At 46.5% G+C, this 12,017-nt stretch overlaps 1 protein-coding gene across 1 annotated transcript in view; it reads right to left on the minus strand.

Moving 5' to 3' along the window:
* Window positions 1–12,017, minus strand: part of LOC137273237 (coiled-coil domain-containing protein 18-like) — a 73,331-nt gene that overhangs the window by 39,541 nt on the left and 21,773 nt on the right. Inside the window, exons 3-9 of the mRNA XM_067805749.1 lie at window positions 11,466–11,651; window positions 10,604–10,713; window positions 10,319–10,447; window positions 9,868–9,964; window positions 8,805–8,926; window positions 7,328–7,431; window positions 6,551–6,732 (exon numbers count right to left, since the gene is read on the minus strand). Of these exons, the coding sequence (XP_067661850.1) occupies window positions 6,551–6,732; window positions 7,328–7,431; window positions 8,805–8,926; window positions 9,868–9,964; window positions 10,319–10,447; window positions 10,604–10,713; window positions 11,466–11,651 (930 nt within the window). The remainder of the gene's footprint in view (window positions 1–6,550; window positions 6,733–7,327; window positions 7,432–8,804; window positions 8,927–9,867; window positions 9,965–10,318; window positions 10,448–10,603; window positions 10,714–11,465; window positions 11,652–12,017) is intronic.

The raw sequence follows: 12,017 nt of genomic DNA on the forward strand, positions 1-12,017 counted from the left end.
CTGGAGCTACAGTACGCATTCCAAGATAGTCTAGCATGAGGCAAGATGTACGAGTAGCCACCCCAGTGACAAGAGCTTCCACTGACCCCTGTCTGTGAGAGCTGGAGCTACAGTACGCATTCCAAGGTAGTCTAGCATGAGGCAAGATGTACAAGTAGCCACCCCAGTGACAAGAGCTTCCACTGACCCCTGTCTGTGAGAGCTGGAGCTACAGTACGCATTCCAAGATAGTCTAGCATGAGGCAAGATGTACGAGTAGCCACCCCAGTGACAAGAGCTTCCACTGACCCCTGTCTGTGAGAGCTGGAGCTACAGTACGCATTCCAAGATAGTCTAGCATGAGGCAAGATGTACAAGTAGCCACCCCAGTGACAAGAGCTTCCACTGACCCCTGTCTGTGAGAGCTGGAGCTAAAGTACACATTCCAAGATAGTCTAGCATGAGGCAAGATGTACGAGTAGCCACCCCAGTGACAAGAGCTTCCACTGACCCCTGTCTGTGAGAGCTGGAGCTACAGTACACATTCCAAGGTAGTCTAGCATGAGGCAAGATGTACCAGTAGCCACCCCAGTGACAAGAGCTTCCACTGACCCCTGTCTGTGAGAGCTGGAGCTACAGTACACATTCCAAGATAGTCTAGCATGAGGCAAGATGTACGAGTAGCCACCCCAGTGACAAGAGCTTCCACTGACCCCTGTCTGTGAGAGCTGGAGCTACAGTACGCATTCCAAGGTAGTCTAGCATGAGGCAAGATGTACAAGTAGCCACCCCAGTGACAAGAGCTTCCACTGACCCCTGTCTGTGAGAGCTGGAGCTACAGTACGCATTCCAAGATAGTCTAGCATGAGGCAAGATGTACGAGTAGCCACCCCAGTGACAAGAGCTTCCACTGACCCCTGTCTGTGAGAGCTGGAGCTACAGTACGCATTCCAAGATAGTCTAGCATGAGGCAAGATGTACGAGTAGCCACCCCAGTGACAAGAGCTTCCACTGACCCCTGTCTGTGAGAGCTGGAGCTACAGTACGCATTCCAAGGTAGTCTAGCATGAGGCAAGATGTACAAGTAGCCACCCCAGTGACAAGAGCTTCCACTGACCCCTGTCTGTGAGAGCTGGAGCTACAGTACGCATTCCAAGATAGTCTAGCATGAGGCAAGATGTACAAGTAGCCACCCCAGTGACAAGAGCTTCCACTGACCCCTGTCTGTGAGAGCTGGAGCTAAAGTACACATTCCAAGATAGTCTAGCATGAGGCAAGATGTACGAGTAGCCACCCCAGTGACAAGAGCTTCCACTGACCCCTGTCTGTGAGAGCTGGAGCTACAGTACGCATTCCAAGATAGTCTAGCATGAGGCAAGATGTACAAGTAGCCACCCCAGTGACAAGAGCTTCCACTGACCCCTGTCTGTGAGAGCTGGAGCTACAGTACACATTCCAAGGTAGTCTAGCATGAGGCAAGATGTACCAGTAGCCACCCCAGTGACAAGAGCTTCCACTGACCCCTGTCTGTGAGAGCTGGAGCTACAGTACACATTCCAAGATAGTCTAGCATGAGGCAAGATGTACGAGTAGCCACCCCAGTGACAAGAGCTTCCACTGACCCCTGTCTGTGAGAGCTGGAGCTACAGTACGCATTCCAAGGTAGTCTAGCATGAGGCAAGATGTACAAGTAGCCACCCCAGTGACAAGAGCTTCCACTGACCCCTGTCTGTGAGAGCTGGAGCTACAGTACGCATTCCAAGGTAGTCTAGCATGAGGCAAGATGTACAAGTAGCCACCCCAGTGACAAGAGCTTCCACTGACCCCTGTCTGTGAGAGCTGGAGCTACAGTACGCATTCCAAGATAGTCTAGCATGAGGCAAGATGTACGAGTAGCCACCCCAGTGACAAGAGCTTCCACTGACCCCTGTCTGTGAGAGCTGGAGCTACAGTACGCATTCCAAGGTAGTCTAGCATGAGGCAAGATGTACGAGTAGCCACCCCAGTGACAAGAGCTTTCACTGACCCCTGTCTGTGAGAGCTGGAGCTACAGTACGCATTCCAAGGTAGTCTAGCATGAGGCAAGATGTACGAGTAGCCACCCCAGTGACAAGAGCTTCCACTGACCCCTGTCTGTGAGAGCTGGAGCTACAGTACGCATTCCAAGGTAGTCTAGCATGAGGCAAGATGTACAAGTAGCCACCCCAGTGACAAGAGCTTCCACTGACCCCTGTCTGTGAGAGCTGGAGCTACAGTACGCATTCCAAGGTAGTCTAGCATGAGGCAAGATGTACGAGTAGCCACCCCAGTGACAAGAGCTTCCACTGACCCCTGTCTGTGAGAGCTGGAGCTACAGTACGCATTCCAAGATAGTCTAGCATGAGGCAAGATGTACGAGTAGCCACCCCAGTGACAAGAGCTTCCACTGACCCCTGTCTGTGAGAGCTGGAGCTACAGTACGCATTCCAAGGTAGTCTAGCATGAGGCAAGATGTACGAGTAGCCACCCCAGTGACAAGAGCTTCCACTGACCCCTGTCTGTGAGAGCTGGAGCTACAGTACGCATTCCAAGATAGTCTAGCATGAGGCAAGATGTACAAGTAGCCACCCCAGTGACAAGAGCTTTCACTGACCCCTGTCTGTGAGAGCTGGAGCTACAGTACGCATTCCAAGATAGTCTAGCATGAGGCAAGATGTACAAGTAGCCACCCCAGTGACAAGAGCTTTCACTGACCCCTGTCTGTGAGAGCTGGAGCTACAGTACACATTCCAAGATAGTCTAGCATGAGGCAAGATGTACGAGTAGCCACCCCAGTGACAAGAGCTTCCACTGACCCCTGTCTGTGAGAGCTGGAGCTAAAGTACACATTCCAAGATAGTCTAGCATGAGGCAAGATGTACGAGTAGCCACCCCAGTGACAAGAGCTTTCACTGACCCCTGTCTGTGAGAGCTGGAGCTAAAGTACGCATTCCAAGATAGTCTAGCATGAGGCAAGATGTACGAGTAGCCACCCCAGTGACAAGAGCTTCCACTGACCCCTGTCTGTGAGAGCTGGAGCTAAAGTACGCATTCCAAGGTAGTCTAGCATGAGGCAAGATGTACAAGTAGCCACCCCAGTGACAAGAGCTTTCACTGACCCCTGTCTGTGAGAGCTGGAGCTACAGTACGCATTCCAAGGTAGTCTAGCATGAGGCAAGATGTACGAGTAGCCACCCCAGTGACAAGAGCTTTCACTGACCCCTGTCTGTGAGAGCTGGAGCTACAGTACGCATTCCAAGATAGTCTAGCATGAGGCAAGATGTACGAGTAGCCACCCCAGTGACAAGAGCTTCCACTGACCCCTGTCTGTGAGAGCTGGAGCTACAGTACGCATTCCAAGGTAGTCTAGCATGAGGCAAGATGTACAAGTAGCCACCCCAGTGACAAGAGCTTTCACTGACCCCTGTCTGTGAGAGCTGGAGCTACAGTACGCATTCCAAGGTAGTCTAGCATGAGGCAAGATGTACGAGTAGCCACCCCAGTGACAAGAGCTTTCACTGACCCCTGTCTGTGAGAGCTGGAGCTACAGTACGCATTCCAAGATAGTCTAGCATGAGGCAAGATGTACGAGTAGCCACCCCAGTGACAAGAGCTTCCACTGACCCCTGTCTGTGAGAGCTGGAGCTACAGTACGCATTCCAAGGTAGTCTAGCATGAGGCAAGATGTACGAGTAGCCACCCCAGTGACAAGAGCTTCCACTGACCCCTGTCTGTGAGAGCTGGAGCTACAGTACACATTCCAAGATAGTCTAGCATGAGGCAAGATGTACGAGTAGCCACCCCAGTGACAAGAGCTTCCACTGACCCCTGTCTGTGAGAGCTGGAGCTACAGTACGCATTCCAAGATAGTCTAGCATGAGGCAAGATGTACGAGTAGCCACCCCAGTGACAAGAGCTTCCACTGACCCCTGTCTGTGAGAGCTGGAGCTAAAGTACACATTCCAAGGTAGTCTAGCATGAGGCAAGATGTACAAGTAGCCACCCCAGTGACAAGAGCTTTCACTGACCCCTGTCTGTGAGAGCTGGAGCTACAGTACGCATTCCAAGATAGTCTAGCATGAGGCAAGATGTACAAGTAGCCACCCCAGTGACAAGAGCTTCCACTGACCCCTGTCTGTGAGAGCTGGAGCTAAAGTACGCATTCCAAGGTAGTCTAGCATGAGGCAAGATGTACAAGTAGCCACCCCAGTGACAAGAGCTTCCACTGACCCCTGTCTGTGAGAGCTGGAGCTAAAGTACGCATTCCAAGATAGTCTAGCATGAGGCAAGATGTACGAGTAGCCACCCCAGTGACAAGAGCTTCCACTGACCCCTGTCTGTGAGAGCTGGAGCTACAGTACGCATTCCAAGATAGTCTAGCATGAGGCAAGATGTACGAGTAGCCACCCCAGTGACAAGAGCTTCCACTGACCCCTGTCTGTGAGAGCTGGAGCTACAGTACGCATTCCAAGATAGTCTAGCATGAGGCAAGATGTACGAGTAGCCACCCCAGTGACAAGAGCTTCCACTGACCCCTGTCTGTGAGAGCTGGAGCTACAGTACACATTCCAAGATAGTCTAGCATGAGGCAAGATGTACCAGTAGCCACCCCAGTGACAAGAGCTTCCACTGACCCCTGTCTGTGAGAGCTGGAGCTAAAGTACGCATTCCAAGGTAGTCTAGCATGAGGCAAGATGTACAAGTAGCCACCCCAGTGACAAGAGCTTCCACTGACCCCTGTCTGTGAGAGCTGGAGCTACAGTACGCATTCCAAGGTAGTCTAGCATGAGGCAAGATGTACAAGTAGCCACCCCAGTGACAAGAGCTTCCACTGACCCCTGTCTGTGAGAGCTGGAGCTAAAGTACGCATTCCAAGATAGTCTAGCATGAGGCAAGATGTACGAGTAGCCACCCCAGTGACAAGAGCTTCCACTGACCCCTGTCTGTGAGAGCTGGAGCTACAGTACGCATTCCAAGATAGTCTAGCATGAGGCAAGATGTACAAGTAGCCACCCCAGTGACAAGAGCTTCCACTGACCCCTGTCTGTGAGAGCTGGAGCTAAAGTACGCATTCCAAGATAGTCTAGCATGAGGCAAGATGTACGAGTAGCCACCCCAGTGACAAGAGCTTCCACTGACCCCTGTCTGTGAGAGCTGGAGCTACAGTACGCATTCCAAGGTAGTCTAGCATGAGGCAAGATGTACGAGTAGCCACCCCAGTGACAAGAGCTTCCACTGACCCCTGTCTGTGAGAGCTGGAGCTACAGTACGCATTCCAAGATAGTCTAGCATGAGGCAAGATGTACGAGTAGCCACCCCAGTGACAAGAGCTTCCACTGACCCCTGTCTGTGAGAGCTGGAGCTACAGTACGCATTCCAAGATAGTCTAGCATGAGGCAAGATGTACGAGTAGCCACCCCAGTGACAAGAGCTTCCACTGACCCCTGTCTGTGAGAGCTGGAGCTAAAGTACGCATTCCAAGATAGTCTAGCATGAGGCAAGATGTACAAGTAGCCACCCCAGTGACAAGAGCTTCCACTGACCCCTGTCTGTGAGAGCTGGAGCTACAGTACGCATTCCAAGATAGTCTAGCATGAGGCAAGATGTACAAGTAGCCACCCCAGTGACAAGAGCTTCCACTGACCCCTGTCTGTGAGAGCTGGAGCTACAGTACGCATTCCAAGATAGTCTAGCATGAGGCAAGATGTACGAGTAGCCACCCCAGTGACAAGAGCTTCCACTGACCCCTGTCTGTGAGAGCTGGAGCTACAGTACGCATTCCAAGATAGTCTAGCATGAGGCAAGATGTACGAGTAGCCACCCCAGTGACAAGAGCTTCCACTGACCCCTGTCTGTGAGAGCTGGAGCTACAGTACGCATTCCAAGGTAGTCTAGCATGAGGCAAGATGTACGAGTAGCCACCCCAGTGACAAGAGCTTCCACTGACCCCTGTCTGTGAGAGCTGGAGCTAAAGTACGCATTCCAAGATAGTCTAGCATGAGGCAAGATGTACGAGTAGCCACCCCAGTGACAAGAGCTTCCACTGACCCCTGTCTGTGAGAGCTGGAGCTACAGTACGCATTCCAAGATAGTCTAGCATGAGGCAAGATGTACGAGTAGCCACCCCAGTGACAAGAGCTTCCACTGACCCCTGTCTGTGAGAGCTGGAGCTACAGTACACATTCCAAGATAGTCTAGCATGAGGCAAGATGTACGAGTAGCCACCCCAGTGACAAGAGCTTCCACTGACCCCTGTCTGTGAGAGCTGGAGCTAAAGTACGCATTCCAAGATAGTCTAGCATGAGGCAAGATGTACGAGTAGCCACCCCAGTGACAAGAGCTTCCACTGACCCCTGTCTGTGAGAGCTGGAGCTACAGTACGCATTCCAAGATAGTCTAGCATGAGGCAAGATGTACGAGTAGCCACCCCAGTGACAAGAGCTTCCACTGACCCCTGTCTGTGAGAGCTGGAGCTACAGTACGCATTCCAAGATAGTCTAGCATGAGGCAAGATGTACGAGTAGCCACCCCAGTGACAAGAGCTTTCACTGACCCCTGTCTGTGAGAGCTGGAGCTGCATGGTGAATTGTTCGAGCTGTGCAAGGATGGTGCGACTTTCCTCCACCTCGTCCTGACACTGGTTCAGCTGTTGCTCCTGACTCTGCAGCTGTGTCTTGAGTCGCAGGTTCTCTCTCCTCACACTCTCCATGTAGCTCAGCTCTGCCTCAAGTTGATCTGCAACACACCAGTCACTTCAGTCCTGAGTTTACTCCAATAAACATGGGTTATCCAGTATTCATAAAGAATGTTTGGAAGTAAGAGGACATTCGGTCCTGTATGTTTCAGATGTCTGGCTGACTCACTGAAAATTCAGAAGACATAAAGAATAAAAACTAAACACACATTTCAGGTTTAATGTTTCTTATAATTGTCACTGAAATTATTAACAAACATACAATTTTTAAACAACGAACAAGTGTGACATGTCACATATGACAACTTCAGTCAAAGTCATCGTGAAATTATCAAGTATACAGTTTAACACTTTGGCTGCTGGGTTGTAGACTTCCATCACCAAATGTGCTGGATTTGTCAGAGGGTCTGATGCCATTCATGAACAGTTCTATTCTACCAACAATGTCAAACAGGCAGATATGGAAGATTTTCTTTTCTTGTAGACACAAACTACTTCTTGTTTAACACTTCATGACACTACACAACCTCTGCCTTTAATGAATCTGGATGTACATCTGCCAATGTGTTTATACCCACTGAATCGGGTGGTGATTCTGCCCATGATTTAGTGTTCACTGATTCTGTCAATACTCACTGAATCTAGTGGTGATTTTTGTTATGTTCTCCCGGAGGTCAAGGTTCTGCTGCTCCATGTCTGCTTTAGTCTCCAGTTCTACGGCCTCCAGTGCCTGGAGTCTCCTGTTGCACAGAGTATCAGATGATTGGCAGAATATCACATGTTAAGAGTGGAACAGTATACCATGGTATTAGTAGAACTGCAGTATTTTGGCTTCAGTTTAGTATACTTTAATGCAGTCTAAAACATCAGTATTTTTGGTTTTCATTGCTGTCATTGTATCAGCCATTTCTAAAATGTTGGGAAATTGAATCATTTTGTCAAAATTAATGTATTTCTTTGCTGACGGCTGCTATTTAGAAATTCAGGCCTATGGAAAATGTCCGATACAATATCATTTTGAGATATTCAGTCTAGATTCCTTAAAACCAACAAGAAGACAGAGTCATCAATATCCCCGGCAAAGGCAAAATATCCTTCAGGAATATGTCTACAAGATATGATTATGCCAAATGTTTTGGTGTGTATATAGGAAAGTGGAAGGAGAGCAATGCACAGTATTAAAAGTTTTGCTGTTGAAAAGAGCATAACCACCAATTTTAGTCTAAGTCAAACTTGTTAATATGAAAACACCAAAATATTGTAATCAGAATTGAAAAATTACCAATAGGCACCAGCACACCAGTAGACCAAGCTATGTACAAAGTTTGCTAAAGAAAATGGTTAACAGGTTTAAGTTCTGCTCTGGAAAAGAGTACTACCACCAGTTTCAGTCAAAGTCAAACTTGTTGCCATGGAAAAACCAAAAATATTTTAATCAGAATTTCAAAACTACCAAAAGGCACCACTACATCACCAGACCAGTCTTTTTGTCAAGCTTGGTGAAAATATAGTGAATGGTTTTAGAGTTCTGCACCAATTTCAGTTGAAGTCAAAGGCGACTATGCTTGTCGTAAGAGGCGACTTACGGGATTGGGTGGTCAGGCTTGCTGACTTGGTTGGCATATGTCATCAGTTCACAATTGCGCAGATCGATACTCATGTTGTTGATCGCTGGATTGTCTGGTCCAGACTCGATTATTTACAGACCGCCGCCGTATAGCTGTAATATTGCTGAGTGCAGCGTAAAACTAAACTCACTCACTCACTCACTCACTCACTCAGTTGAACTTGAAGTCAAACTTGTTGCCATGGACACACCAAAAATATATTATTCAGAATTCCAAAACTACCAAACAGCACCTGTACACCAGCAGAGCTATCTATGTGTCAAGTTTGGTGAAGAAATATTGAATAGTTTTAAAGTTCTGCACCGGAAAAGATAGATGTGCATGAACAGACAGATGGAGCACATTTTAATACCCACCTAAAAACACGTTGCAGGGAGAACAACTACTCAGATCACATGGCAGAACTCTTGAGTTGCTCATGTGACCATAGATAAAAGTGATGACTCACACAACAGCATTTTCATGTTTTACACATTGGGACTCACTGTATCTCCTCCTCCTGTTGGTCAAGGACGACCTGCTGCTGGGAGAGTTTCTCAAGGAGTTCCTCCCTCTCTGCAGTAGACTGGGCCAGGGAGTCTCTCAGGTAGTCCTCATTCCCCTCCAGCTGCAGCACAATCACATCACAATGGTACTTTACTCTTAAAGGGGGTCTTCACACTGTCACTTAAAGGGGGTCTATGCTCTACACTGTCGTGTCACTGTCACATAAAGGGGGTCTATGCTCCACACTCTAATCTCACTGTCACCTAAAAGGCTTCTATACTCTACACTCTCATCTCAATTTCACTTAACAGGGGACTTGGCTTTACTCTCATTTCATGATCACTTAAAAGGGCCTTGGTTGTACTCTCATCTCACTGCTGCCTAATGTAACCATGCTCTCACTCTCATCTCATTGCCACTTAAAGGTGGTCAATGCTCTACACTCTCATCTCATTGCTGCTCAAAGGGTGTATACGCTCTTTCCTCTTAGACAATTGTCACTTACAGGTGGGGCTATGCTCCACACTCAACTCATTGTCACCTGAACTGACTCTGTGATCTCAGCTCATTGTCAGTTAATGGAGTGCATGGTTGTTCACTAATCTCATTGTCACTCTATGCTTTCATCTTATTGTCATGGTCATCTCATTGTAATTGTAACTCTACAATCTCTTGACTGTACACCCATTTCACTGTCAGGTTATGTCATCGTATCCAAATTGCATAGATGGATTCTCATCTCTGGATTATCCAGTCCAGACTCATTTGCATACAGATCACTGCCATATAGCTGGAATATTGCTGAGTGTAGCATTAAACAAACAAAACACAGGTGTCATGTTAAGGGGGATACTGTTGTCTGACCTGGGAAATCTCTGAAAACCAGTTCTGACCGAGATGTTCGGTCCAAGTTGGAAGTGAATATAACTTGGAAGTACATATAACTCACAGAATATGTAAACATAGTAAACATTTCTGTCTGATTAGCTATAAACCCGCAAGGCAAATGGAATAAGGTTAGCACTATTAACGAAGAAAATGAATCTTAAAGGCTGTGATTACCTTTTTGATTTTGTCTTTCATCTTTTTCTGATATTCCTCCAGTGAGTCCTGTGATTCTAGGAAGGTCTGTAGGGCTTCATCTCTCTGTGTTTCCAGACTGAAAACGGGACAAGAGCTAGTGAACTGGACTTAATAGTATTGCCTTAATAACACATTGTGTGCATGTTTCCGCAGAACTCCCCCATCCCACCTAAAAAAAACATTAATAATAATCAAAGTTTGTTTTGTATTACTTCTCCATTACAAAGGGGATATAGGTTGACCTCTATTGTAGTTGGAGGAGGCCAGTTTCAGATCTGCTACACCATGCTGTTACAAGGTCAGATCTTTCACCCAAACTTACTTTCCCTAGACATACATATATCTATTTCACAACTTTCCCTCATTATTCTTTCGAATGTTATGGGTCCCCTCTTCCTTTACCTCCTATAAATGAAGGACAGTTCCTTACTTTTTACGAATTGTCTTCTCCTCGCGAAGCTCTGTCCTCATGTCCTCTACTTCCTCTTGACACCGTGACATCTTCTGTTGGAGCTGTGCCACTTCACGCTGGCTGTCTTCAAACCTCTCTTCCGCACTCCTGCAACACACCATCAACCTTACACTATTCCACCTTTACACTGCTCCAAACTTGCAATCCATCATGAGAACAGGAGACTTAATTTATTCAGAGAAAAGTTTCAATGGTTGCAGATTTCTGCAATAAAGACAAAAGCAGTCCCCACTAACACACTACCTCAGAGCCTTATCTTGAGCCTCTGTTTCTGCCTGTAGTCCAACAATCTTGTCCTCCAGCTCTGGTACTATCTCCTTCTGACTCTCCATTTCACGAGACAACTCACGCACCTGCAACACAAAGAAGTGAGTGAGCAGTGTTCACGAATAGCGTCAGAGCCTCTGACAAATCCAGCAGATTCGGAGACAGTCCGATAGAAGTCTACAACCCACCAACCTCTGTGTCTGACTATATTTCACAATGACTTTGACTAAAGTTGTTACATCACACTTGTTTGCTGTTTATAAATTCTACATTTGTTAATGATTTCAATACCAATAATAAGAAACATTAAATCTGAAATGTGTGTTGAATTCGATTTAAAATAAAATAGTTCTGAACATACTTCAATTACTTGAATAATTTTAAGAAATTCATATGTGATTGAGTACAATTCCATGCTACTTTAAGCTATAATTCAGCAAAATGAAGAGAAACCAGAACAGGGCTTCATACATGGTACCTATGTGGAAAATCAAACTCAAACCTTTAGCATGATAAGCAAACACTATAACCACACAGCTAACTCAAAGCGATTGCTACCTGTCTAACAAACATACAAGTGCAGTGGGGTAGCTTAGTGTTTAAACCATTCATTTGTTATACAAAAGACCTCCCATAAATTCAATGTGTGAAACCCAATTCTGGTGTCCCCCGCTGTCATATGGCTAAACAGCAGTGTAACATAAACTTACTAATTAACAAACATTTAACTGGATACATTCACCAAACCTGGTCCCACTAGGTAGCAGGGTTTATGCCATAAATCTTGAGCACTGGTTTACCTTGCTTTTAGCTGCCTGAAGTTCATATACTGATTTACCTTGCTTTTAGCTGCCTGAAGTTCATATGCTAATTTTTCCACCTCAGCCAAGAGCCGTTGATTCTGTCTCATCACCTTCCGGCTAGTGTTGGAGACACCTGACTGCTTTGACTCCATGTTGAGAGCATCTGACAGTCCTACGATTGAGTTGTCGGAGTCATAGTCTTCTGACAGTTGGCGTTTGGTCTATAAACAAAAAGATCAGTATGATACATTGTTCACTGTCTGTCCATTCTTTGCCTACAGTTTCAGCTTCTGCTGAAATTTTTGAGTGAGTGAGTGAGCGAGTTTAAAATTTAATGTCACATCGGCAATATTTCAGCCATATCGTGACAGGAACGGAACATTAAAATGGAATATATGAGTATTATAACAATCAGTCGACGAAGGACAGTAAAACAACTAGAACATCACAGAAATGAATGTAAAACTAGTAGCTATGCCTAAAACAATTTATCTATAGAGGACAATAGTAGTATAGGGAATTATACTAGTTTAGGCGGGTATTCCCGTATGAGAAAACCACAGCTTGTAGAATTATTACGACAGAAT

The sequence above is a fragment of the Haliotis asinina genome, chromosome 2 (genome assembly GCF_037392515.1).
Source record: "Haliotis asinina isolate JCU_RB_2024 chromosome 2, JCU_Hal_asi_v2, whole genome shotgun sequence".
NCBI lineage: Eukaryota > Metazoa > Mollusca > Gastropoda > Lepetellida > Haliotidae > Haliotis > Haliotis asinina.